This window comes from Halichoeres trimaculatus, unplaced genomic scaffold, assembly GCF_033239565.1.
Source record: "Halichoeres trimaculatus isolate MK-OKI-2021-1 unplaced genomic scaffold, fHalTri1.1 fHalTri1_scaffold_7, whole genome shotgun sequence".
NCBI classification, from domain to species: domain Eukaryota; kingdom Metazoa; phylum Chordata; class Actinopteri; order Labriformes; family Labridae; genus Halichoeres; species Halichoeres trimaculatus.
This window is the reverse complement of record NW_027437185.1, coordinates 24,190,001-24,215,000: the sequence shown is the minus strand read 5'-3', so window position 1 is coordinate 24,215,000 and position 25,000 is coordinate 24,190,001. Positions and strand designations below refer to the sequence as shown.

The following is a 25,000-nucleotide window of genomic DNA, read 5'->3' as shown; positions in this document are numbered from 1 at the left end:
AGAGCAAGGAGGAGCAATGTGTGACAGCTAAAAAAATGGCTTTTCACCAGCCATTTGCATTATTTATACCTTACCACTCTGTCATACTGACATACAGTATATAGATTTTGACCCTGAGCGATCACAATGATGATTAAGAGAATCCAAGACTGCACCACACACTCAAGTATTAAGTGATGTCATTAATATTAGCTGTTCTTATTTAATACTGCTCACTGACGATAAAAAAACCCTTTATATTAAACATTATTAATAATGAATTTTGTGGAGGTACATTCTTAAATGTGTCAGAGATCTGAATTCTGACCTATGGCGCTGGCACACACACAAAATAGAATACACCTGTCAATAAGCTCTGAGGGGCCAAGGTTAACATAAAGATCAGGGGTGAAACATAAGCACACCAGTGTACACAGGTATTATAATACATTATCCTAATGATTAAATATAGCACATGGATGCATGTCCTGTTTTGTATGCATTGGCTGCTACGCCAAAGTCACACTGCACACCAGAAACCCTGGATACTATCCAGACAGTCAACCACCACTGAGAGGAAGGTAAACAAACACTCTCTCTGGGTTTGAACATTTAAAAAACAACCACTTCCTACCTGTCAGCATTTAGCACAACTGGTGTATTAACTCTGATGCTGTTTTAAACCAAAACCTATGAATACAATTCAACAACTTTCCTCCAACATTGCCTCTCATGACTATACTATTCATCTTCTGAATGTTGAGAACAGTAAAACTTTTCTGGACCCAATCCTGGGTTTTGTCAGACCCAATTCCTTCGTGGGTGCAGACACAAGACATGATGGGAGAAATTGGGTGCCTGTCTCTTTAAATCCATTCCACCATTAGCCCTGGCCTGTAGTCTGGGATATTACCCTCTGGTACACAAGATGTTAACATAAGAATCTATGATTAGCCTCCAACTGTCTGTTTGTGTCACAGCCAAGAGTGTCTTCTGCAAACATGGCACACAGCCATCCGGAGGTCTACAAGACTTCTGGGGTCTTAAGAAGTCGCAGCCAAATCTCCTTTTTGAGCATATCTCTGATATATTTATAGACTTGAATCATTTTGTCACAATAACTTGCACTAGGGATGTACACAAACAGATGAGAACACCTTGATTTGTTGTTGCAACAATGGGGAACTTTGATTTTGTCCCTGTATGTGTGCCTAACAGGAGGGGGCTCAGGTGATGGCTATTGAAGGTATTTAACATTTGGACTGTATTTTTAAATGTTTATTTGCACTATCTGCGAACATTTCAAATGCTAGAAAAGCCATCCACAACTCAAGCCTTATGATGTATTACTATCATTGTTGTGGTACTCAAGTCCGGGACTTGGAATGAGATATTGACTGCATGTGGACGCAAAGATTGAAAAGAGGATGACGTCTTATTTAGCACCAATAATTGATTTGTTTTCAGGCAGCTTGTATGTGTTTCCCCTGAATGTGCATTAATGTGGTTTCTTGTTCAGAAACAGTCCAGCCAGGATGGTGAAAGAGTGCCAAGAATCATAAGATTTGATTCAAGTTCAAAATTAAATGAGCTTTGGTAAAGGAGACATTCAGAAAAGTACGTCTGATGCTAAAGTTGCTGAGACCATTGGTAATGTTACTGTTAGCTGGCAGACACTTTAGCCTTCAAAGTGCTGGACCACTGAGAAGATTTTTGATTGGTCTAATTAATAGTGGTTCTTTCAGTAAATCCTCAGGTAATGGGGAGATTGAGGACATGGTCACATTGGCAAACCGTACCATGCTTCAGCATGTTTTAACCCTAAAGTCAAGTTGGTTTGGCCAGTGTGACTGTAAGTGTGCTGTGCTTAAGCAAAATACATCTCTCTGCTTTGACACGCTTTGAAGAGGTGGGCTTCAGCATGGTTCACCTCATGCACGAGCACAAGCAGGTGGACAGCGTTTATGATCCAGGATATATGATGTACAACGTATGATCACTGCAACCGCTCCTCTCCACAATCATTGTAAATAATAGTAGGGTACTAGAAGGCTGTGTCAGACCAAAACAATTTAACAGAAACCAAAAAGTCTCTTAAATTGTAGCAATGCTTTCTGTGTCTCATTGTGCTGACTCTGATGAGATCAGGCTTTGTGTAAACAGACGCTCCACGATGACGTAGGTGGGCTATGCGTGTGTGTGATACCTGCTAAAGTGTGGTTCATATTGGTTTGGATAGCCAGTGTGACTCCTTATAATGACTTACATATGGATACTGAATTACTACTCAAACTCTGCCATTTTTGCCACTGTTTTCCCATGACTCAATCTTGTTTATGAGCTAACAAAGTAATGAAACAAACTCCCATTCTGTCCACCTTTTACTCCTGATGCAGTAGGGTAATGCATGTACAGGCACAAATGGTAAGCCAAAAGTCAATGCAGCTCTAGCACCGCGTCTGCTTTGACATTTTGGATTTTTTTTGTTAGTTTTTGTTTTGGACAGTCGGTGTGTTATCTACTAGACGTCGTCTCCTTCCCAATAAATGACACCTAATTGTGTGTATCTGTAATCTCTTTCCTGGCAGCTGTCAGGAGCCACTTTGCTCGCCTCACATTACTGAGCTGCCGACTCAGCAGTTTGCCTCATTGCCCCAATTAAATAGCCTAACGCTTGTTTACTCTGGGGGAAACTTTCACACTGCTGGTGTCACAGTTACTGTAACCTGACTGCTCTACTGACTGCTCCTGTTAAGCCTGAATATAGAGTGAGCCTTAACTAGACAGGATGATCAACAATAAAGGGTGTGTCTTGTCAATTTATGCAAATCACATATGCAAATCCTGAATCCAGCTATATGTGTATCTGGTCTCAATATTAAGCATGAACCAATACAAGCAGCTGATTATCGACAGTCTCCATGCTAATGATGCAATGTTTCCAAAACAGTTGTGGTAAAACAGACATCAATGACTGTAACACAACAATCCTCACACTCATTCAGAAGAAAAAACGGACTCACTATTTTTCCTAATAGACTATCCGGCTTGTTTCATTCTGTGTGGCATTCGCTGATGCTACCATGAGGTGGTGAATAAGAGAGCAGTGCTAATTAAATAGACAATGATGGAATGTAATGGGCCTGGCAACTTTCCGCTGCTTCACCACTCTGCTGCTCCCAAGAGAAGTTTCTCATTAAGGTTCTCATACACACCCACGATTACTGTTTGTTTATGCTTTTAGTGTGAGCCCCAGAGAAGCCAGAGCTGAACACTGTGTTAGCATCTCTTTCCAAAATCAGATGATATCAGTGTTTAAAGAGAGGGATAATGCTTTCTCATACTTTAAACATAGATGTACTGTAACAATGCTGGATGACGTCACCAAATGTGCGGTTTTTAAAACATCTGCATACTGTAGGAACACCTGGATCTGTTTGTAAACTGCTCAAAATAGTCTGCTCTAAAAGTAGGATAATATCTTCACTGGGTTATACACCTAAAGTCCTTTAACATTGCTGGATTACTGACGTAGGTTTTATCACTCCAGTTCAGATAATTTTTTATTTCAGCTTTTGAAATTAAGTAGAGCAACACTATAGCCTGTATAGAGTGGACAGCGTGGCTTGGCTTTTTACCATCGTAAGGTTTTAAAGCCAAATACCCCCATCACAGGTGCAGCCATTGGTAGCCATTGTGCAGCCAGAGTCTGCGCTATAGAGACTGAGGCACTCTGAGAGAATCTGATTGTAGCTGGGTGACAAAAATAATAATCATATTTTTAGTTCAAGAGTCTAATCTCTTCTTGACTCTTCCTCCCAAACGTGATGTAAAACCTCATTTTTAACCTCTTGTAACTGATAAAAACAAAACTTTCAGAATAAGGACCTGAATACAAGGCAGCCAAACAATATCTTCAAATCACCACAACAATGGGGTGTGAAAAACATTTCTACGAGGTGAATTAGTTTTTTGAAACTTTGACCACAGCCTATCTGGAATGACAGCAGGGCTGGATTTATTTAACTATACTGTATCCAGTCACCAGGGGGAGCAATTTTTGTAGCAATCTTACGTCGAGCTGAGCAAGATGACGTCCATTTTTTTACAGTCTATGAGCAGCACCATCATTCTAATTAGGAGAGCAGTCACCTGCTAAAACAAAAATTTAACGATATACAAAAGTAAAGGATTAACTTTTATCCTCCTTCAGAGAAACAGAAAGGTCAGACAAGCACAACCAAACTAAGTGATGTGACATTGACACTCCCGCCAGCCCTGACTCCAGGCCCTGGATCACATAACCATAAACGCTATTTATTCATGCTCCATTTATTTATGTTTTGATGAGTACAAACAGAGCTGTTGCTTTCATGCAGAAAAAATAAAAGTTAAACACTCTGTTATTGGAGCATGAGTGCATCCTTAGGCTGCATGTTTGTCTCTTGGCAACATTGCAGCAGTGTGTAGGATTCAGCGAGAGACTGCAATAGTATACTCTGTTATTAAGAGCCACACTGGCCCCCCTGAAATGTAATTGCAAAGTGTCGACGCTGTGGTGAATCACCACCGTGCATTTAACATTGGGTATGGGAAATGGATGGGACTACTAGTCATTACTCTTGCACTTGTGCTTACATTTTCTTGGCTGAGTGGGCAGTAGATGAGTTATTTTGTCAATAAGACCAAAAGGAACCTGATCTAAGCCTGAATGTTGAGCAACTAGGTGCTAGGGCTTTCTGTTGCATCGTAGAGCTCTCAGCAGGTGTTACAGGATCAGTTGTGGCTGTGGTTTCATAAAGCTCATTTATATTCAAAACAATGGTTGTTGTTAGTTGGTGAGACTCATCTTTATTGAACTTTTACTCCATAAAAATGAAGGCGCCAGCATTTTTATAGCTCAAGGTGAAAGAACAAACAGTATCTGATTATGTATGAGCTGTGAGACAACAGTTAACATTAACATTACAGCGTTTTCTAGCCAATATATGCCGTTCAAGAGTGGCACGTGAGAGTTTTTGTTCGTTTCATTCTTGTAGAAACATCCTGAGCAAGTGTTATGAAGTTATGGTTTGATTTATTTTTATTTTTGTTTCTTTTTTGGGGGGATGGGGTGCTTCTAATGCTTTGAATCACAGAAGAGGACAGTGAATAGAGCAGGAAACAAGGTGAAATGGGAATGACGAGTGAGAAAGAGGCTTCAAAAGTAAAGAGTATGGTAGAGTGGTGTATTGGGCCGAAAGACGGTGTGTGTGTCTGTGTGTGTTACAGAGAGGAAGAGGGAATCAAAAGGGATGAGGATACTTGTCGGAGAAAGAAGCTGAAGGGATAAGTGACTTCCGATAATTTTCTGAAAATGAGCAATTGTGCAAATCAAGAGCAGACAGTCTGTGAAATTTTATTTCTGTGATGCACTCAAATTTCTAAGTCGTCTCCTTTAATCTAAATCCAGCTGACATGAGGAAAAATTCTTCTCATGTCAACTAATAGCCCAGACTTCAAGTCAGTGCAGAAAAAGGGAAAAACTTCTTATTAAAAGTCAGGATTTTGATTGAACCAGGGGTAAAAATGCCTTCTTGACAAAAACACTCATTCCTTGTGTTTATTTAACATAAATGAACCATACACACCCTCCTCATGCCTCATCCTTGGAATATCTCCCTGTCTGTCTGTGTATATATCGCCTAGCCTGGAACTATAAACACAAAGTCTCACAGTCGTCTGAATTATGGATGGGATATTTACACGGATCGGTCCCCTCGGGCACCGTCTTTTATTTTTGCTGAGGAGAAACAGAACATTGAGCCAAACAGAGACAGAGAGGCAGCCTGTGAGAGAATGATTCAAGAATGATGAGGAATGGAGAGGCGGTGACACGGATTGAGCCAAAGAGAGTTTGAGATAGAGAGAAAAGTGTCTTATTGACTTCAGGCCTGAGGATGGAAGAAGCAAGTCCGATGCACTCTGTTTTCTCATGCTCCCAGTAGCCCCACAGAAGTAAATTCATTACTACAAGTGTATGATCTAACAAACAAGAGGCCTCCTACATCTGTCTGTGCCTTTCTTTAACCATAATATGAACACGTGGTTGTGTTCAGAGTAGCAGCCCCCTCTGCTGAGGATTCATTCTCACCCGCATGGATGAACTGATATGATTTGAGCTCATCCTCTAGGGTACTACAGTCCAAGCCCATGTGCTCCCGCTGAAGTGCTGCTCTGTCAAGCATGTCTCCTATGACTTGTGTAACCAATATCTTAGTCTCTGTAACAGTCGCCTCAGTGAAGTGTTGGGTTGAGTATGAGAAGAATAAGACTCAGAGGAAATGATACCGCAGTTAAGTGACTTGTTAAAGGTAGCCTTATGTCTGCACCTGAAGCATACGGACCCATGTATCTAAACTGATATAACATCAATCAAACCCCTACCTTGGTAATACCTGCCAAAAACTATCATGAATTACTGGAATGCCAAATGTGTATCATTTCAGTAACTTCTCAGCAAAAAAGCAACCTGAGGATACAACTTTGAGCCCACTGATCCATCCTTTGTTGCTGATGTCCAGTACAAGCTCCAAAAGCTAGATCGGATATCGACAACAAAGGATGGATCCACAGGGCGCAGCTATGAAACTCTACTAGAAAAACTAGAAAACTAGAAACTAGAAAAAGCCAAGTTACCAAAACATTATTCTCATCCTCATATGAAAGAACAGACTTTGCTGAATTAACACTGCTTTTGGACCAATTCACTGTCAGAAGATATTGGGTGCTCGACACCTGGCACTCCGAGCCCAGCGTGGCTCCAAATCACGGGCCAGACTCTTCTCCTCTGTTGTGCCCAAATGGTGGAATGAATTACCTAACTCTATACGATCCGCAGAGCCCCTTTCTACTTTTGAGAGATGTCTGAATACTTATCTGTTCAGGGAACACTTGTGCACTTAATCTGGCCCTTCTCCTCTTTGCCCTCAGGGGTTAAATTAGTCAGTAGGTCTAAGACTCAGCTCTTATGATATTTTAGCGCTAATACTGAATGAAGTTTGAAGTATACCGTTGCAGCAATTTATTGTGATTTGTTGGTTGATTATTGAACCCCCCCCCCCAAAAAAAAAAGGACTTACTGGCAGCACCTGCAGCTGAATAACTTGTAGCACTGTTGTTGCACTAACTAGATTTTCCTTCTGTCTAAATTCTTGCTCATGTTGTACGTCACTTTGGACAAAAGTGTCTGCTAAATGAAACTGTAAAAGTGTTGAATTTGGAGTGCAGATGGCCAGCAGTCTAGGTGGCTCTTCATGAGATTCACCTTTGCATGGATGGCTCAGGCTCGAGTCTAGCCTATGGCCTATTTCCTGCATGTCACTCCCCACTCTTGTCCTGTTGTCTACTCTATCCAATTAAAGACATAAAAAGCCCCAAAATAGTTTTTGAAAAAAAGTAATGTTGCATTGACAGAAGTGCTTTAATGCACTGTGGTTTCAGTTTGAACTAATAAATCAGAATCAGAATCAGAAACATTTTATCAATCCCCGAAGAGAAATTACTCTTTTGTTACTGCTACTCTTTCAAAAACTTGAAAATAGAAAGTACAAAATAAGGAGTTTCAAGATCTGAAAAATTAAAGAATATACAAATAAAAGAGATTATACAATTAAAGATGTAAGAAATTGAAAGTAAAAGAAGTTGAAAAAATAGAAGTGTAAGTGCACTTGAAATTGAATATAACTATGAAATATTAGTATAATCATTTGCTGAGAATATGATGTTAAAAGGAGCATACGTTATAATTATTGCACAAATACCTAAATATGGGAATCTCACAGCAGGTAATTATTGCACCTATTTTTAAAAACATTGAGTCCAAAGCGAAGCTAAGAGACACTCAGAGTGAGTAGTTGTACAGTCTGATGGCCACAGGCAGGAATGATTTCCTGTAGTGCTCACATAGTAAATACAGAATATACATATACAGGTTAAGTGCATCTTTTTTTCACTGTATTTAGCCTTTCTTACCCTCAGGTGTGCGGAAGAGACACATATGGTAATATAAAAAACAAAAAAGAAAGTACCTGTAATCTTTTCAGTATCTGTCATCAGGAGCAGGTTATTTGTTGACCTTATTGGCTCAAAAACAGAAAAAAGTAACATAGCCTGCATTTGTGATTAGTACATAACCAAACAGCCTGTGCTTCAGTCTACAGTCATTTACAAACTCTGTGTGACCCAAGTGCTCTATAATGTATCATCTATAAAGCCCTGGTAAAAAGTGCAATGTAAAGCAGATGTGAGGTTGTTGCCATGGTAACAATATGATGGAGTTTTTTTTCCACTACATTCAGACCTTTAAATTATACAGCTGTATTAATTTCATTTCAAGATTTAGAAAAAAACACTTACACCATAATTATAAATGCATCTCTCAACTGATAAAAATAAGCATTCACGTCTGTGTTTCCATGACGCGTGTCTGTAAGCCATTTGTGCAGCAGGCTATAAACAGCTCCCATCCACATCATACATCAACATTAATGACGTCCTCCACGTGAACAGCTTACGCAACAGCAGAAGTCTCCCCTCCTTCCTTTGTAAATTCAGTCACGTCCTACTGGAGCCGAAGCCAAACTGAATAATACATCTGCACTTCTCGAGCCAGACCGCTGCTAGTATTCCACGTCTTTATATCTCTCTACCCCAGCAAGGATAAGTGCAGCTACACAGACACCCTTCAACAGGTTAACTGATATCCAAGTGGAGGAAAAAGACACTGAATATGGCCTTATTGTGGATCCAACAAGAGACAAAGCAACACACTGGAGAGAACACGTCAATTGTGAGATAATTCACATCTTACCTATCAGGAAGTCTGCAAAAGAAAAGCAATTTCTAAAATCTTAGCACTCTATGAGGGAGGGGTGATAAATGGGGCAGTCAGACAGTCTGAGAGCCAGACAGTGCAGGGTATGGTAGCATGCTGAAGGGTTCTTATTTTATGCACTTTGCTGCGTATCCCGACTGTACAAAGGCTGATAACACATCCAGCACGCTGGCGAATCCTCATGCTGCAGCAAGCACCAAAAGAGGAAAAGGCAAGAGATGTAGGGAAGACGACAGAACAAGGTTTCAGAAAAGGTGAAGTATTAAGGAGGGATGAAAGGAGGTAGGCTGCAGCCACAGAGACCACTGAGCCACAGGCAGAAGCAGAGTAAGCACAGGGAACAAGACAGGGGATGGGCTTGAGGAGGGAGGAGTGGGTTTGCTGACTTGCAGTCTGCAGCTGAGTAGATCGCTGTTTAGTCATGAATATGAAACATTCAATCTTACACAGGCTTGAGGACAGCAGAGATAAAAGAGTTTTTTTTTCCTCCAAGAGGCCAGTTGAGGTGGAAGCACACACAGTAAAGTTGCCGAGTCATTGAACTCATTAGGGCGGCAGCTGCCTCCATCTGTAACCCCCTTTTCTTTTTCACTTTGTTTTGGTCTGTGCATGAGCCTCAGGGCAGTGATGACCGAGTTAATGGTTTAGTAGGGGGGAGGGAGGGGCAGCAGCTACAGATGCTGTGCTCCTCAGTCCAACATAAGGGGCGCGCAGACGTACACACAAGTATACCACACCAAAAGGGAGCACAGGGGAGCAGAGGGGGTCCAGAGAGAGTTGCCCTGCTATGGGTTCTCTGCAAGCAAACATGCCCTAAGCATCCACTCTTACACTTGCACACACACACGGACACATTTCCATGCACAAACACACCAGCTGCTCTCTAAAAATGGGACAGGAATGAAAGAGAAGATAGTTTGAAGGGGGTGGAGAACTATCAGTTCACACAGAATATGAGAGAGGGGGAGAAAACAAGACAGGAGTGGGCAGGGAAGGAGGGATACGGAGGAGCATCGGCAAATCAAAAAACAAGGAGGGGGTGTGAAACAAACCTTCGGGCTCTGCGCTCTCTTTGAGGACGGCTTGCTTCAGCGGGCAGCAGAAGATTTCGTGACACTTAGCACGAAAGGGGGACCCTTTACTCCTTATATCCGCAGAGTGGATGGAGTCCTGCCGTAACATAATGTACTCCTGGGTACCTGGGGCAGCGTCATCCTGGACTGCGGTGGTGCCATAACAGAATGAACTGGGGTTAGAAAGCTTCACCACACGTGGAAATAAAAAGAAAAACAACAACAACAGCAAAAATCACAAGGCAGAAACACAGGCAAATAAAAAATACATGACACATTAGCAACACCGATAGCTTTAAATAACTTTACTTTAGCACAAAGTGTGAGAGGAGGAGGAGGAGAGAGGGACAGAGAGAGAAAGAGATCAAGACCATCAAATCTGAAAAACAACTCAAATGAAAACATCAAACAACAATGGGAGCTTGGTTAAATGTGTCCTTGGTCACTGAAAAAGAAAAGTGAAAAACAATAGGAAGGAAAGGAAACAGTTCATTGTTCATCATCAGTGTTATGGCAGGCACAGAACCATTAGCTGCTGCAGCTAAATGAAGGAGCACTAGACCTTTTAGGGTATAAGGGTTGTGGGATTGCAAGGCAAAAGCGTGCAGTCTACACCTCCATATTCCTCCTCCATATCCAGACTCACAGAGAGGTCATCTGGTGGGTGATTGTGGCTTCACAGCATCTCAACCCCCCAGTTACTTAACTCAAAGGCAAGCAGATGCAAAGGCATGCACAGGTCACACTAGAGGTTTTCTTTCATGCTTCCTGACGTAATCTGACATAACGCATTAACAACATGGTCTGTGTGTGTGTTTAAAGGAATTCTCTACTGGGATCCTGTGAAAAGCCTTGTGTTTCCATCTGTGTGTATTGGCTCCATTGCATCTGTCCTCTTCTGGGCACAGTCCCTGCTTGGCTTCGATCACTGACCTATTTTTCGCTGTGTTGATGGATTAGCTACAAGTGAATCAGCCCTAAATAAATTGCATCTTCTCTTCCTAATGGATTTCATCGCCATGCCTCTCTGTGACACATTTGCCTCTTAATGGAAATGGCTATAAAGAAGGATATTGATATGTAGCTCTCGTTGAACCTCTACGTTGCTTAATCCGCTTCTGTTGATGCCATGTGTGACTAACATTTTTTTTCTGTTGAGCTGCACTCAACAAAAGAATAGCATCATGAATGGCATTAAAAATCCACACAGGTTATTCATAAACCATCTCAAAGTACCAGAAATCTACTCTTCTCAAAGTGGGATAATATTACAATCTTGTTTTGCCTTTAAACCTCAGCCAGCTTTATTCAGAGAGCTGAAACATGAATGGATTACACTACCAACTCAGTTTTTACTCCCAGAAAGACTACACTAAATGACTAAATATAAAACTGAAACATTATGTAGAGCGACTCCTACACGCTGACTCCCATGTACTGAGTTTTCATGCACAGCGAGTTCTTCAAGATCAAGGCCCACACATTCACGATTCTCTCCTTTTATGTCTGAAACAAAACAAAAATATGTTGGAAATAAAGATGACCACATGTACTGGAGGCAGGCAGGTCCAGGGACCAATCAGATCATACGAAACAATGTGTACTGTACTAATAGAGAAAAAGAAAGTGTGGCGTATAAAAAGTGACTAACACCATCATGTATGGCTTCAGCCAACAAGGGAATGTGCAACTTAAACTTACGTCACGTATAGAAACAATTGTTTGATTGAATGGTTGCTGTTTACTATTGAGATGACAGAAATGACTGACATCTGCATATATATAATGAAATGTAGCTTTACAGCCACCTAAGAGTTTTGTTTGTGTTTGTGTTTTTCTGCTTGGTAGAGCTTCACATAAATCAAACTGAGTAAGGTGGTTATTGTAAAAGATGTTGAGTGGGCTATACAAAAGATGATTGACAGTTGTCTCCCACACAAAAACAAAACAAACTCCCCACAACAGATTGGACACATTGGAGTCCCTGAAAATGTTGTTGTTGTCTGTTTGTGTTTCCAAAACGGAGGCTCTCTGGCATAAACAGGACAGTTTTGACATAATACAAATGTGTATTTTTTCTATTGGTGAAATATGTTCTTTTGCTTTAAAGCTTGGAAGTTTGAAGAAAGGGAGCTACTTCAAAGTTCATTTAATGATTGGAGCTCATCTGAAAGAGTACATGTGTGCAGCTGAGTTTGCAGTGAGAATCTCAGTGAGGTCAGTAAGAGACCTTAAATAGAAGACCACACTTTTTTAGCAAAGCTAGAAAATTGGGCCACAAGTTAGATGAAATTCAAAAACCAATTCTTACACGTCAACAAGAGCAGGTCCACAGTGTAAGGCCAGCCTGAACCATCCCTTATATGTTTGTGTGTGTGTGTGTGTGTGTGAGTGTGTGTGTTTCATTACACACACACACAGGCAGCAAATAATCAGTGCCCCACACTCGGCACCATTAATCACCACATGCCGCTTCTCCTGTGAGACTTATCAGTATCTCTGAGCCTCCTCCTGGCTCCAGGACAGCCTGTTACACTAACACCCCGTCTGCAGCAAAAGGTCCTGAAAAGCCCTCAGACGGTATCCATCGCAGCCCCTCATCAAGCTAACCGCAGCGCTGCTGAAACTTTAATGGTGCTTTGGAATGACAGAGCAGAGGTCTACGCTTCCTTTCAGGAATGTGATCCCGTTCTCTGCTCCTGAGGCTCAGAGGAGCTGCCACTGCGATTGATGCGGAGGAAAACTGAGCTGATCTTTTACAATTCGTTTGAACTGCAGACAGGGAGTTAGAAAAGTAATTAAACTGTTACTTTAAAGCTGGCTATTTCCCTGTTGCTCGACCAACATCCTTTCTTCTTCACTAAACTGTAGAAAGGTTGACATGTTAGTTTATATTCTGAAGACAGCTTTTAATGTGCACTGAGACACTTGCTCTGGTTAGATGATGACAGTCAAATTTAAACTACTGACTGGCACAAACACTAAGTTCTGCAGTCTTTTCTTGCAATCATTCCCTCTACCCTGTCTGCTAATGTTTAAATTTCCCTAAAGGACGTCACAGCAAAGGTAGAAGATTGTCCTGTGAAGGCAGAAGGAGCAGACTCTGGAAAACTTCCAGACATCTAATTCCAGCCCGCCATTTATTAATGAGCCAGCTAACTGTCTGCTCATCCAGGGCAATAAAAATGAGGGCTGAGAAGACGACCTGAGGAGGGGGTGGGTACCATCTTTTACAGCCTGTCTCCTTCATCCTTGCCCCAGCCTTGATGAAGAGCGCATACAGGGATTGAAGAGATGCATGATGGACGACGCAGCAGGATCCGGGACCTCTTCCTCTATCGGAGCAGCCACTCTGAGTGAGCTGTCACTCAGGTTCATGATAGTCAGTGATCTACAGCTGCCACAGTTACCACACTGGACCTTCAACAGGCTGCAATGGATGTCCTTGCCCCTCTGACAGGAATAAATCTTATAGTAAGGAGGAGCAGGTGCAAATAGGAGGAGGAGGAGGGGAGGGATGTATCTTGCTTCGGTTAGTTGCTCATCTATTTAAGGGCCCTTATGAATGACATGTTCAGGTTTTATAGCAGCAGGGTGGTGGGTGTGCTATCTGTGCGGGCAGTTTTTACTGTTCCTTCAAGTATGGATGCATCCAAAGGGCCAAACTGTGATGAAAAAAAGCCTCATAAGTTACATCCTGGCTCACAAATGCCACCTGCTTCATGTCCAAACAGGGTTCAAGGACATGTGTAATCAACCAAAGCGCTGCCAGGTCCAGAGAAATGAACCACACTCCCCCTATATGAGGTGCAATCTGCACAATCTACTCAAGTCATGGCTCGTATCCATCAGGGAGGTGAAGCACATTCATCATGACTTGAAGAATAGCACACTCACCAAATTAGACTCAAAATTAAGCACAGAAACAGGTCTGCAGCCCGAGGTTTGTGTTTCAAAAATAGCCTTGGCCTCAATGTGGGTTTTCACAAGGAGCTGAATCTAGCACATTGTCTTCTGGGATGCCTTTGCTTCGGCTCCATCTCGAGGAGGAATATTTTGCTTGTAAGTCACCTTGTAGGCAGCAGAAGAGAGAGTGAGTGAGTTGAGTTGAACTTGAGGTTCTTCTTTGAAACACGAACAAGCTTGCATTTTTATGCATGCTCTGTCATCACACTGAGCTCATTGTTTGTCCTTCTCTTTCTCTTTTTGTGTTTCTTTCTCTTTTCTTTGTTCTCCTGTCCTTTTGTTATAAACAGGGGCTCTAAAAACTTTGTTATGGCTTTGGACAGATATTATGATTATGACATTTACTGGTAGAAAACAGCATTTTCAATGTCAGTTAAACTCCAATCATGTCAAAAAGGAAAAAAGCCTCAATCTAAGCTCTCATGACAATTACATGGTCTTATTGAGCAAAAAGACTGGCAAGTTGAAAATTTCTTAAAATACTTCAATGCTCAAACCATAGGTTCTATTAAAACCAGTAAGAAGCCTAGCTGCTGCGTTTTGGAGCAGTTAGAATGCGGGACAGAGATTTATGGGAAATCTATCCTTATCGATCTATCCTTACAGAAATCACGTTGAGTGATCTTCTCTTCCACTTATTGCCAACCCCCTGAATATCATGATATGAAACACACATGAACAAAATGTGATGCTAGAAGAGTTGTAAATAACTTAAACTACAACTATAACAAGTCTTCTTGAAGTTGAGTTCAGAACCTGGGATCCTTTTATAAATATCCCACTACCTAAACTAGTACCAGTATCTACCTCTCTCACACTTTGTGCTAAAATGTACTCTTCTTAAACAGCCTGAATTGTGGGATTATTTAGCAGAAAGTACGCCGGTCAATGCACTTATCATACAGTATAATTTATAATTCCCCAACAACAAAATTTAACTGATTTCAACTAAAGATCTTTACCAATTTGCAGATTGTGCCTTTTTGTTGTTTTATATTAATGTGGGTTTGTTTTTGTTTTGTTTTGTTTTGTTTTCACTGTATCAATATGGATTGGCTAACAATCAATTTTAAGGATTGCTGACCTCGAGTTTGGAATTCGACATAAAAAGCAGGATCTGTTGGTGCAAATTGTACAAATGTCTGTTTTTGGTTTGGAGAACATCATCTGTCCGCATTTCAGCAGGTTTTAGTTGCACCAATAGACTTTAAAAACATAGTTGTGTCACAATAAAGTTATCCTTTGGAGTTCTGATGCCAAACTACGGTGCTTACCATACTAGGAACTTTGTTAAACTGTTGGTTGACCATGAAACAAGCAAGGAAGCTTGTCCTTCTGCCTGCCTGTTAGCCAAGTCGGCTACCCCAGAATCATGCCAAACTCATAGCCTTATTTTCTTTTGACTGGATGAGATGTCAAGAATGACCCCGTGCAGGGTTTAGGAATAGAAAAATTGATTACGTAGATTAAATCTGCCTTTTGTTACGGCTGAGATAGGAAATTAAAATGTGTGGTCCAAGACTTTTGGTGCCAGCCTTGAGTGGACCCTCAAACAAGGCAAGACTGGAACACTTTTAGATCGGCTTCATTTTTCAGTATCAAAGGTGATGTTCAATATCCATGTTGAACTCAGACTCAGACATTTTCTCTATTCTGGTCAAACTGTTAATGCACAGAAACAGAAGTCTTGGCTGGAAGTCTTTCAATGCTTAACCACTGGCTTTATTGAAAGCCACAAATAGGTCATCTTTCCCAGAGGCTGTCATGTCGTCATGTCACAAGATGAAAGCTGCTTGTTCAAGATGATTAAGGCATCAGAATCGATACCAGTAAGAAAAGCAGTTTAGGAAGATGTGAAGTCCAACTGAGATCTATGGAGCTATCTTTGGGGCACCTGCTGGCTATATGATAGGAATGAAGCACAGAGTCATACTGGGTGAAATCTCTCCTCGTCTCACAGACTGTCACATACGGTACAGTTCAAGCCCCATCATCAGAGGTTTGGTAGCTTGGTGTGTCTGTGCGGTGTAGTGAAGAGAATGATGAGTAGGTGGGGGAGAGCGAATGTAATCCCGTACTTCTGCAGAGATGAACGTGATGAAACTGTCAGTGAAGGCTCGGTGATGGACACACACCGCTCTCATATGAAAAAGTATTGATCCTGCATCAAAGAGTGGCCTTGCAGGGAGCCCGTTTCCCTCAAACTGACAGCTTCCTTAGCCTCAGGGTTAGCAGTCTACGCACATGCACATGTAGTTCCCACTTGATGAGTCAGAGATATATGTCGTATGCCATCTGTTTATGAGCATGTTGTGTAGGGTTGTTTGTGTAGTCTCACTGTGGGGGTTGGGAGGACATGTGGGATGCTGTACTGATTTAGTATAAAGCTTTAAAAAGGAAAGCATTTCTCTAACCTTTTTCACTCTTTTCAGACAGAATCACTCAACCGTGCTTCAGTTTAATCTGTGTTTTTGGAAAAGCTAGAGGGCCACTCAGTTTGTGCACAGGAACATGCAGCGCATTGAACACGGAAAGTGGTGCTATAATATAAGGTACCATGTGAACACAGTGGTCAGTTAACAGCTTCAAAAGGCCATTTCCTCTCACACATAACACGATCAGAACAAAGTGCTGTGATTTTTTGGTTTTAACCCCTTTTCACCCAATAGTTGGAAAATACAGCAGTCTTTGCGTGCCTGGGTTACATTGATTCTCAAAAATATCACTTTTTTGTGTCAAGTGGTATTTTTCACACCCGTTTGTGCTTTTATGGAGGCTTGAATTCCTGGAATGCATCAGTTGGCTTGAAAACATGCCAGGCAAAGAAAAATCAATAAGAGGAGACTATCTGGGTGCAGACTGGCTCACTCTCTCTGTCTCACTCACTCAAAAACACACACAGTTCTAAAGTTTTTAGACTTTTTTAGTGTTACTTTAGTCTGCTGCACTGAATAGGAGGCAGACAGCAGATACAGTCCGGTAGGAATATGGAGACAAATAGGAAATGGTGAAAAAAAAATAAAAGCACAAGTGGGTCAAACTCTGAGTCTGTATACCTGTTTAATATTATCACTGCAAAAAAAGCAACTGAAGCAAAATTTAAAATTGTTTAGATTTTTTGTTTTGTTCCGTTTTTCCCTCAAACTTAAGAGGTCTTTATGAGTTAACTTTACCTGGTCTGTTGTTTATACGGAGGAATTATGTGAAAACAATCCACTAAGAAAGAATGTTTTGACTTTTTAAGTTAACGTTAAGATCACTGGACAACCAATAGGATGCAGTAAGAACAACACCACAGATTGTCACTGAGTGATGATTTTCCTTTCATTAAATAATGTTTTTTATTTCAACAATTGCGCATAAATTGTGCTGTATTATCAAGACTGAAAACTCTTCTACGAGAAAAAAGCACACATACACAAATCAACTGATAAATATTGTCACAGTCACACACACCCACCACCACCCTGGATCTGAATGTTTCACTAATATATTGTCAACAGACAGGATTAATGCACACACTCCTGATAAGGCAGATTAGTAAGGATCTCTTTCACAACAATTAACATCTGACAAGAAAAAATGGGATTCTAATACACACTCCTGGCTGCCCTCACCATTTGGCATTTGAGATTGGGGAAGACTGAAGCATTGTGGGAGGAGGTTCAAGTGTAATAGGATCAACACAGCATGAACTTGGTGTCAGTAAATGACACCAAGTAGCTTATGGTATATTATACGTCAGATCCTCTGCAGAGCCATGTATGTTTCATATGTGTCTCATTCATGCTGGATTTGTGCTCAGTGTCACAGAGAAATATTAAGAGGATGTGTCGATGATCTGCAAACAGCTAACAGAGGGTTTTATGAGCTGAGGTTTATCTCAAGTCAAAGGTTTTCAAAGGAAACATCTGTCTTTTTTTATGCTTAAGATGATGAACAAATTTAGCTGTGTATGGATGTACGGTTCGCGCAGGTCCTGGTTAGATCTGCTCCTTATTGAGAAACCAAGTGGCGTTGCACATACAGCATGATGCCAAACACAGTCAAAGGCAAGGTGTTGTCAAAAAGGATGCTAAAATTATCCAAATAAAGTGAAATTAACCCTATCAACAGCAGATGGTTTATCACATACTATTGACAAGTAGCTGTACCTCATACAACCCTACTTGAAAAGCATACTATTCCTTTAAGAATCAATAAGGTGAATTCACTGTATACTTGGCCACTTTTCCCTCTCTGGGACAAAACAAACAAACCAAAAAAAACAAAAAAACATTCAAGTTCAAGTTGAAGGATTTATTCAAAGTTCCTGTGAGGAACACCTCTATTCTCTCTGAAATTTAGCTTTGTACATTGTTTGGGTGGTGCTTTGTGACAAAAATCTTGTCTGTTAAAAAAAATAAAAAGCACAGTTTTGTGGCATCCTTTAAATCACTTCATATGTAATCCTCTCCCCTTTAACAGTAAAATAAAAAACAAAGAAAATAATCCAAGTTTACATTACAAATTCCAGTCTGTTTTTTTTGTTTTTTTTTATTAGATAAAAACTCCAGCCAGGAGCTCTAATGTTACAGTACGACTGACCTTCAAAATTCTGCAAATTTCATTTTAAAGAATTTGACAAACTTACTTACAGCTTCCTTTGGGCTGTAAATATATTTTAAAATGAAACAAAAATAGATCAGCCTTTTATAGTCTTCCAAAATGCCCAATGTGTTGATGACAAAGGTTAAATAACTGAGTAGCAGATGCGTACTTTGTTTCAAGCAGCACTGTTGTTGCCTCATGCTGACAAAAACCATATGCCATGCACTCAGATGATATGAATTCAAACACATTCTCAGCCAAGGTGTAAAAAGTGAAACACATGCTGAGTCACTTTGAAATACAGTATTAGACTAGAAAGATGTTGATCTATGTATTAAATCAAAACAGATCCTGAATTAATGTAAGCACACTCGTCTGCATACAGATATAGGCACAGAGTGTGTGCAGCCTCACTCAGAAGACAGCAGACAAATTTGCATTTATAGCTCCATAAAAGCTGCACTGCAGTGATGTATACACCACTTTAAAGTTTGCACAAGTCACAAATGTGTCCTTTATTGGCTCTGTGGGAGTGACCATAAATGCTCAACAGCAAATACTCCATCCCACCCCCCCTCAAAATATAAAAGTCTCTGCCAGCAGAAGGCTGTCGTCTAGCAGATTGCATAAGAGGAGGCAATCTCAGTGTGAGTTCAGAGGGAGAGGGAGAGCTGCTGGATCATGAAGTCTAGTATCACTGCATGTCAGATATTTATGTGTAGATATGCGATCAAAACACAGATATCTGACCAGAAAGCAATCTGTTTACAATTCCCAAGCTTTACAGCAGCAAAGTTTAAAACATCATCAGATTGTTCCTTTCAACCTGTAGATGCTGTTAGCCGTGTACTTTGTTTACATTAGAATATATTGTATTATATAACGGCAACAGTTTTTTTGCTCACTGGCAGCACAGACAGTCCCAAACCTTCTGATCCTTCACATCCCACAGTCCACTCACAGGTCATTAAGTTCACAGACCTATCACACAAACCCACTTCTTTCCAATCTCGCAAGTCAATGTGAGGTGCTGCGTGGCTCTGAGTGCACTCTTTAACACTTGAAACTTAAATTATCATCACAGCATCATCACTAATGCTTGAATCATCTTCGCCCCTTTTTGACATTGAGCTTTTTAAAAAATTCTTAAAATATCCTCATCAGATCAGTACATTTCTGTGGAGTTTGATATAGTAATGTAATGTTTTCAGGCCTGGTATAATCATATCACCTCTAAGCTAAGTCTTCACAAGTTGTGACAAGCCTGCTTATTAATTACTAAAAAAAAAAAAAAAAAAACTCCCTGATCCTTCTCGCCAAGAACACAGTCCTTGGCAGAGCAGACATTAGGGCAGCATCTTCCTCCTGCCCTCTGCCAACCAGATCAGATCCCAGATGGGCATACAAACCACACACACACACACACACACACACACACACACACACACACACACACACAAAACACAAACACACACACACACACACCACACACACCACACCACAGTTCAGAAAATGTACATTTATGGCCTTTCCTGTTTGTCAGAGTAGAAAGTTAGCAGAGGGAGAGGGGGTGGAGAAGGAAAAGGAGAAGGAGAAAAGGAGCAGTGAAGGCGTGTGCACAGTTTAAAAGAACAGGAGTAAGAACAGGAGTAAGAGGTGGAGCGGTGAGGAGAAGGGTGACCTTAGCACTGCAGGATTTTTATGAATTTTGCAGCTGACACGCACACAACTAAGTCCTAAAATCTATTATTAATTCTGATCAATATTTTACAGAGGAACAGCAGGGGGGAGGGAAATGAAAGACAGTTTTATTTGAAGTTGAAGTGGGTAATAAAAACATATATGGTGCCATGAATATCAATTTTTTTCTGCAGCTGTTTTACACAGTCTGCACAGATTTGTTTGCTTTGAATTAATTAAGGCCAGCATCAATTTAATATGAGGAATTTTTCCTACTAGAACAAAAACACAGAGTTTGTATTACTTTTTCTGACTATTGCATTTCTGATCTGTTTGTTCTGAGCCTTTGTTTCTAGTTGTGTACGCCCTGTGAAGATGTTCTCGAAAAGTCTTGTCATTTCATGGCTAATTGGCTGTAAAATTGTAATTTATCTTATTTTCACTTGAAGAAACATTGCAATGAACAATAAAACCCCTTGATGGATAACTAATCACCTCCAATAAAACTCACTATAAACTTTAAAGGGGTTAATAGACCCTGACTTTATGAAGCTTGGCCAGCGTTGGAGGACAAGACAATTAAACTATTGGAATAATAATAAAGCTAAATAGTTTCACAGTTGTTTGTTGAGTCATTAAATATGAATAAATGAATACATGGATGGCAGGAAAACAATTTCTAAAGGTGTTAAAAAAATTGCTCTACTTCTTGTATTCATGGATACAATAGAAGCTATCTGCACCAGCAACCATTTTTTGATGGTTTCAGCTGGTTTCCTGCAAGCTTACAGATATGGTCCAAATGTTGCAGCACCAGTAAAAATACATACTTAGAGAAGGGGAGACTTCCTCAGAAACAATAAATGTATAGTATATGTTACTTCATCCCTGCCCTTACTTTTAGTAACTCCCTCTAATGTGGGAAGTATGAAGCAGTGACTCTTACAATGCAATGCATATTTCTCTTTTAATACGTACAGAGAGCAGAAATTCTCTCCCAGAGCAGGAGTCTAACAGACAATTTCCACCCTCCCTTTAGCCTGCCCCATATGTTATGTAAACCAACTATTTCATTCCTATGGAAATACTCCATTATTTAAATTGAAATGAAAACATAAATCCCTCATAACATAACTTACGTAATGGCAAAGGTCAAAGGCCTTTTATTTATTTATTTGAATGGACAGTGCATATTAATGAGCATTTCAGCTTAGCATCTATGTTAATGCGTCAGAGTTGGCCATAAAGATACATTTCATCTATAGTCCTTGACAGATCAGAGCAGAGCTCATACAATAGAAAAAGACAAATAAAGACAGTTACAAACAATACTTCATGACAGCATAAAGGGTAAATTATGATAAAGGTGTTAAAAGTAATATTCTCGTGATTAGATTCTGTTACGTTTCTGGGGATGCTGATGAGACTTAAATTGTGATTCTTCGATTTTTACGATATTTGCGATTTTTAGTTTGCTTTTTTAACCCCAGACCATGTGAAAAAGTTGAATAAATGATGACAATGTCTACAGACTTTATTAGGAGCCATATTTTCTTCATAAAATGCACATCATGAGGGTCAGAGAGAAACATTTCACCCTCTGCTGGAGAAAAGTAGTGACTTTTATCCAAATCCAGTTGATAAAGAAAGACTGAAATGGAGAATTTGAATTTCAAAAATAAAAAAAATAATTTTATCCATTTTCTATTTTTTATCCCACCCCTAGTGCCCGCACATCCTCAGGCAGCTTCATGGAGCTTTTCCAGATGGGTCCTGGGACTTTGTTGTTTAGTTGATAAAAACAAAGACATCTACGTCCAAACCAAAGAAGAAAATAGATAAAGATCACTGTGTCAAAAGAAATGAACATTGCAGTGTTTGTGAAGTGGAGTGGTAATGTTATCTGAAGGAATCTTTCACTGTGTTAAAGAATAAAACAAGCATCAATACTGGGTTTATCAAAAAGAAAAGTATGATAACACTACAGAGACATAAGGAAAAAACGGGACACACAGATGCAGAAAGGGCTTAAGTCTTTACATAGTCAAGAAAGCCAAAGCCGAGAAGGATGCTGATGACGTAGTTGAAGCAAGTTACATGGGGAATGAGTTAATCATTAAATAATTTATAATTGCAAGGACAGGTAGGGGCATGCTGATTTTTTTTTTTGCTGTAAACTCCATCAGGGCAAGTGTGGCACAGCTTCAAGGCATCTAATAAGACACTGAGCACTCAACAAATGTATTGAGTCACCGCATGTTTTCAGCCAGTTCATGTGTCAGTGACCTTCATTGAGTAGAGTTATTTTATTTCAAATAAATCAAGGAGAAAAGACAAGAAAGAAAATGTTTACTAACTAATGTTTCCATGTTTTGCTGAAGTAAAACAACAACAACAAAGAAACTATAACAAAAAGTACATTTTCAGAGATGGTGCATGCTCATATGCTTAGCCCTTTTTTAAGATGACATGCCCCAACCCAAATGGAGCACGAGACCCCTGCCTTAGAGCAAATAGAGAGTTATTAAATGTAGGTTATGCACTTTAGAACGTCATGCAACCTCTGGTTTTGAGAATGTGGATTGCCGCATGCCCTTATGAATGTTTTAAGCACTTTATCTTTGAACTAATTAGATTTTCTTAAGGAAAATGTCTGTGTATCACTAAAAAAGAGATGAGAGATGAAAGGTCTAAAGAAAAAGAGCAAAAATATTCAATAAAAGCTCCTTACAATGAACTTAAAAAATCGAAAAGACAGCATCAAGAAAAGGATTATGTTGGTATTATAGCTAAACCTTCTGCTTTATTAACGAGTGATGAACACAACATGGATTCCAATTGACCTGAGAGTCCCAACTAGCTTGGCCTCGATGCGGGATTACATAAAGGATTCAAAGGCAGGCATTCAGAGAGAGGAGATTTGGGAACAGCTAACGCCAACGCTATCTGAATCATCAAAAATATGGGATTAGTGTTTGATGGCTCAGTTTCCTGATGATGCATTTTAAGAGGGACACAATCCACACGCACAAACACACATTTTTAAGTTGTTTTGCTTGTTTGCTGGTTGGGATAATATCCAGGCATTTGTTCCGCTTTGTGAAGAGAACCACTGGAGGAGAAAAAAAACAAGGGGAGGATATTTCCCTGAATTGGGATAAATAAGGATAATCCAGAAGAGAAGTTATGATCTGAGACAGTCATTCCTCTGACTCAAAGTGACAGGAGAGCTAACCAATCGGATCACTTTAACTGTTGTAGTGCACATGTATGTTGAATTAAACTTTATTTAACCAGGAGAGCTTCATTGAGATTGAAAATCTAATTTGCAAGAGTGTCCTGGCCAAGATCTTAAAATGTTTGTTTTGTCATTTTAAGGTTTTTACTTATTCAATGAAAAGTAAAAGTTAAGTCTTTGTAGATTATACAAACACTTGTGTTAATCCCTTAAACATTTTCACAAAACTGTTTCTACCGCCACATGGAAAATCAACAGATTTTAAGCACAGACCTGACACAACCCTGAAATGAAGTTAATCTGCCCCAGGAAGCTTTTTGAACGAAAACAGGCGATACTCTGGGAAATCTGGCTAAACTTAAAGCAGGGATTACGCAGTCATTTATGTTTTTACAGATTTACAGATATTCCTCTCTGCAGCAGCTGCCAACTTCTACATGTTACCAGGTAAATGTCGTGTCAGATTTCCTCCCTGGTTCACAGATCCAACCAGACGGATGGTGCATGGTTGTCATTGCGTGCCAATATTTGGAATATGACATGAAAAACATTTCCCAGTCTTGACACCAGACGCATCCTGTTCATTCACAGCTGTTCCCCTTGCCTAAACATTTCCTAATGCCCAGCCAAGTCATCCCAGTTGTTGATCATGTGCCCAACTCGCTGTCCAAAACACACAGTTCTAAACTGAAACGGGAATCCAGGAGAGTCAAGGGCACAGGGATGAAGAAGAATGGTGTTGTTGGTCAACATTGGTGGTAATGCTTTAATCTAATTTGGTGTTAACGGTAGATTGAATTCTTCCGAGAAGGGAGGTGCATAAGATAGAGATAGTGAGCTCAGGTCATGTGACCTGTCTCTGCTGCTCTGCTGCTCTGCTGCTCTGCTGTACAACATTCTACTAGAGCAGCACCATCCCCACAGGAGTCAACACATGGCTCTTGTTTTTGTTTTCATTTCAGAGGTGGTTTCTATCAAAGTAGCATGACTTTTTCATAAGTTTGCTGTGAATGAATGATTTAGCACCCAAAAAAGATGTTCATGGAAAAAAAAAAAAAGTATCTTGTTTGTCATCCTACCCAAATACCAGACAACAGCTGAAGCTGTGTGAAAATCACAACCTTTTCTGGCTCCTGTCACTATGAGGAAATCAAGATAGAACACCCACGTCACAGCAGGACAGCAATGACTACAATGCCCACCCTGCTGTCTATGGTGAGGTCATGGTCTCTGGTCAGCTTGCATCATGGTTCTCAGAACAGACTTTCACAAATGTGTGTGTGTGTGTGTGTGTGTGTGTGTGTGTGTGTGTGTGTGTGTGTGTGTGTGTGTGTGTGTGTGTGTGTGTGTGTGTGTGTGTGTGTGTGTGTGTGTGTGTGTGTGTCTAACATACAGTTTATCACTTTGCACAAGGCAGTGTGTGTAGGCGGGCTTGTCAAGGGAGTCCATCTGCCCGAGGGGCCTCAGGACATCTGGGGACTGTGTATGCACGTGAGTGTATGGTGAGTTTGTGTTAAGTCATTATACATTACACAAAGCCATATGTTGCATTTCAGCCTCAAAATGGTTTGAGAACATGGAATATTTTCCATATTTGTA

At 40.3% G+C, this 25,000-nt stretch overlaps 1 protein-coding gene across 3 annotated transcripts in view; it reads right to left on the bottom strand.

Moving 5' to 3' along the window:
• Window positions 1-25,000, bottom strand: part of fgf13a (fibroblast growth factor 13a) — a 109,198-nt gene that overhangs the window by 44,981 nt on the left and 39,217 nt on the right. For 2 of the 3 annotated variants that reach the window (XM_074673353.1, XM_074673352.1), the window contains exon 3: window positions 9,907-10,074. The exons of the other annotated variant lie outside the window; for it this stretch is intronic. In XM_074673353.1, the coding sequence (XP_074529454.1) occupies window positions 9,907-10,074 (168 nt within the window). The remainder of the gene's footprint in view (window positions 1-9,906; window positions 10,075-25,000) is intronic. 3 annotated transcript variants of the gene reach the window in all.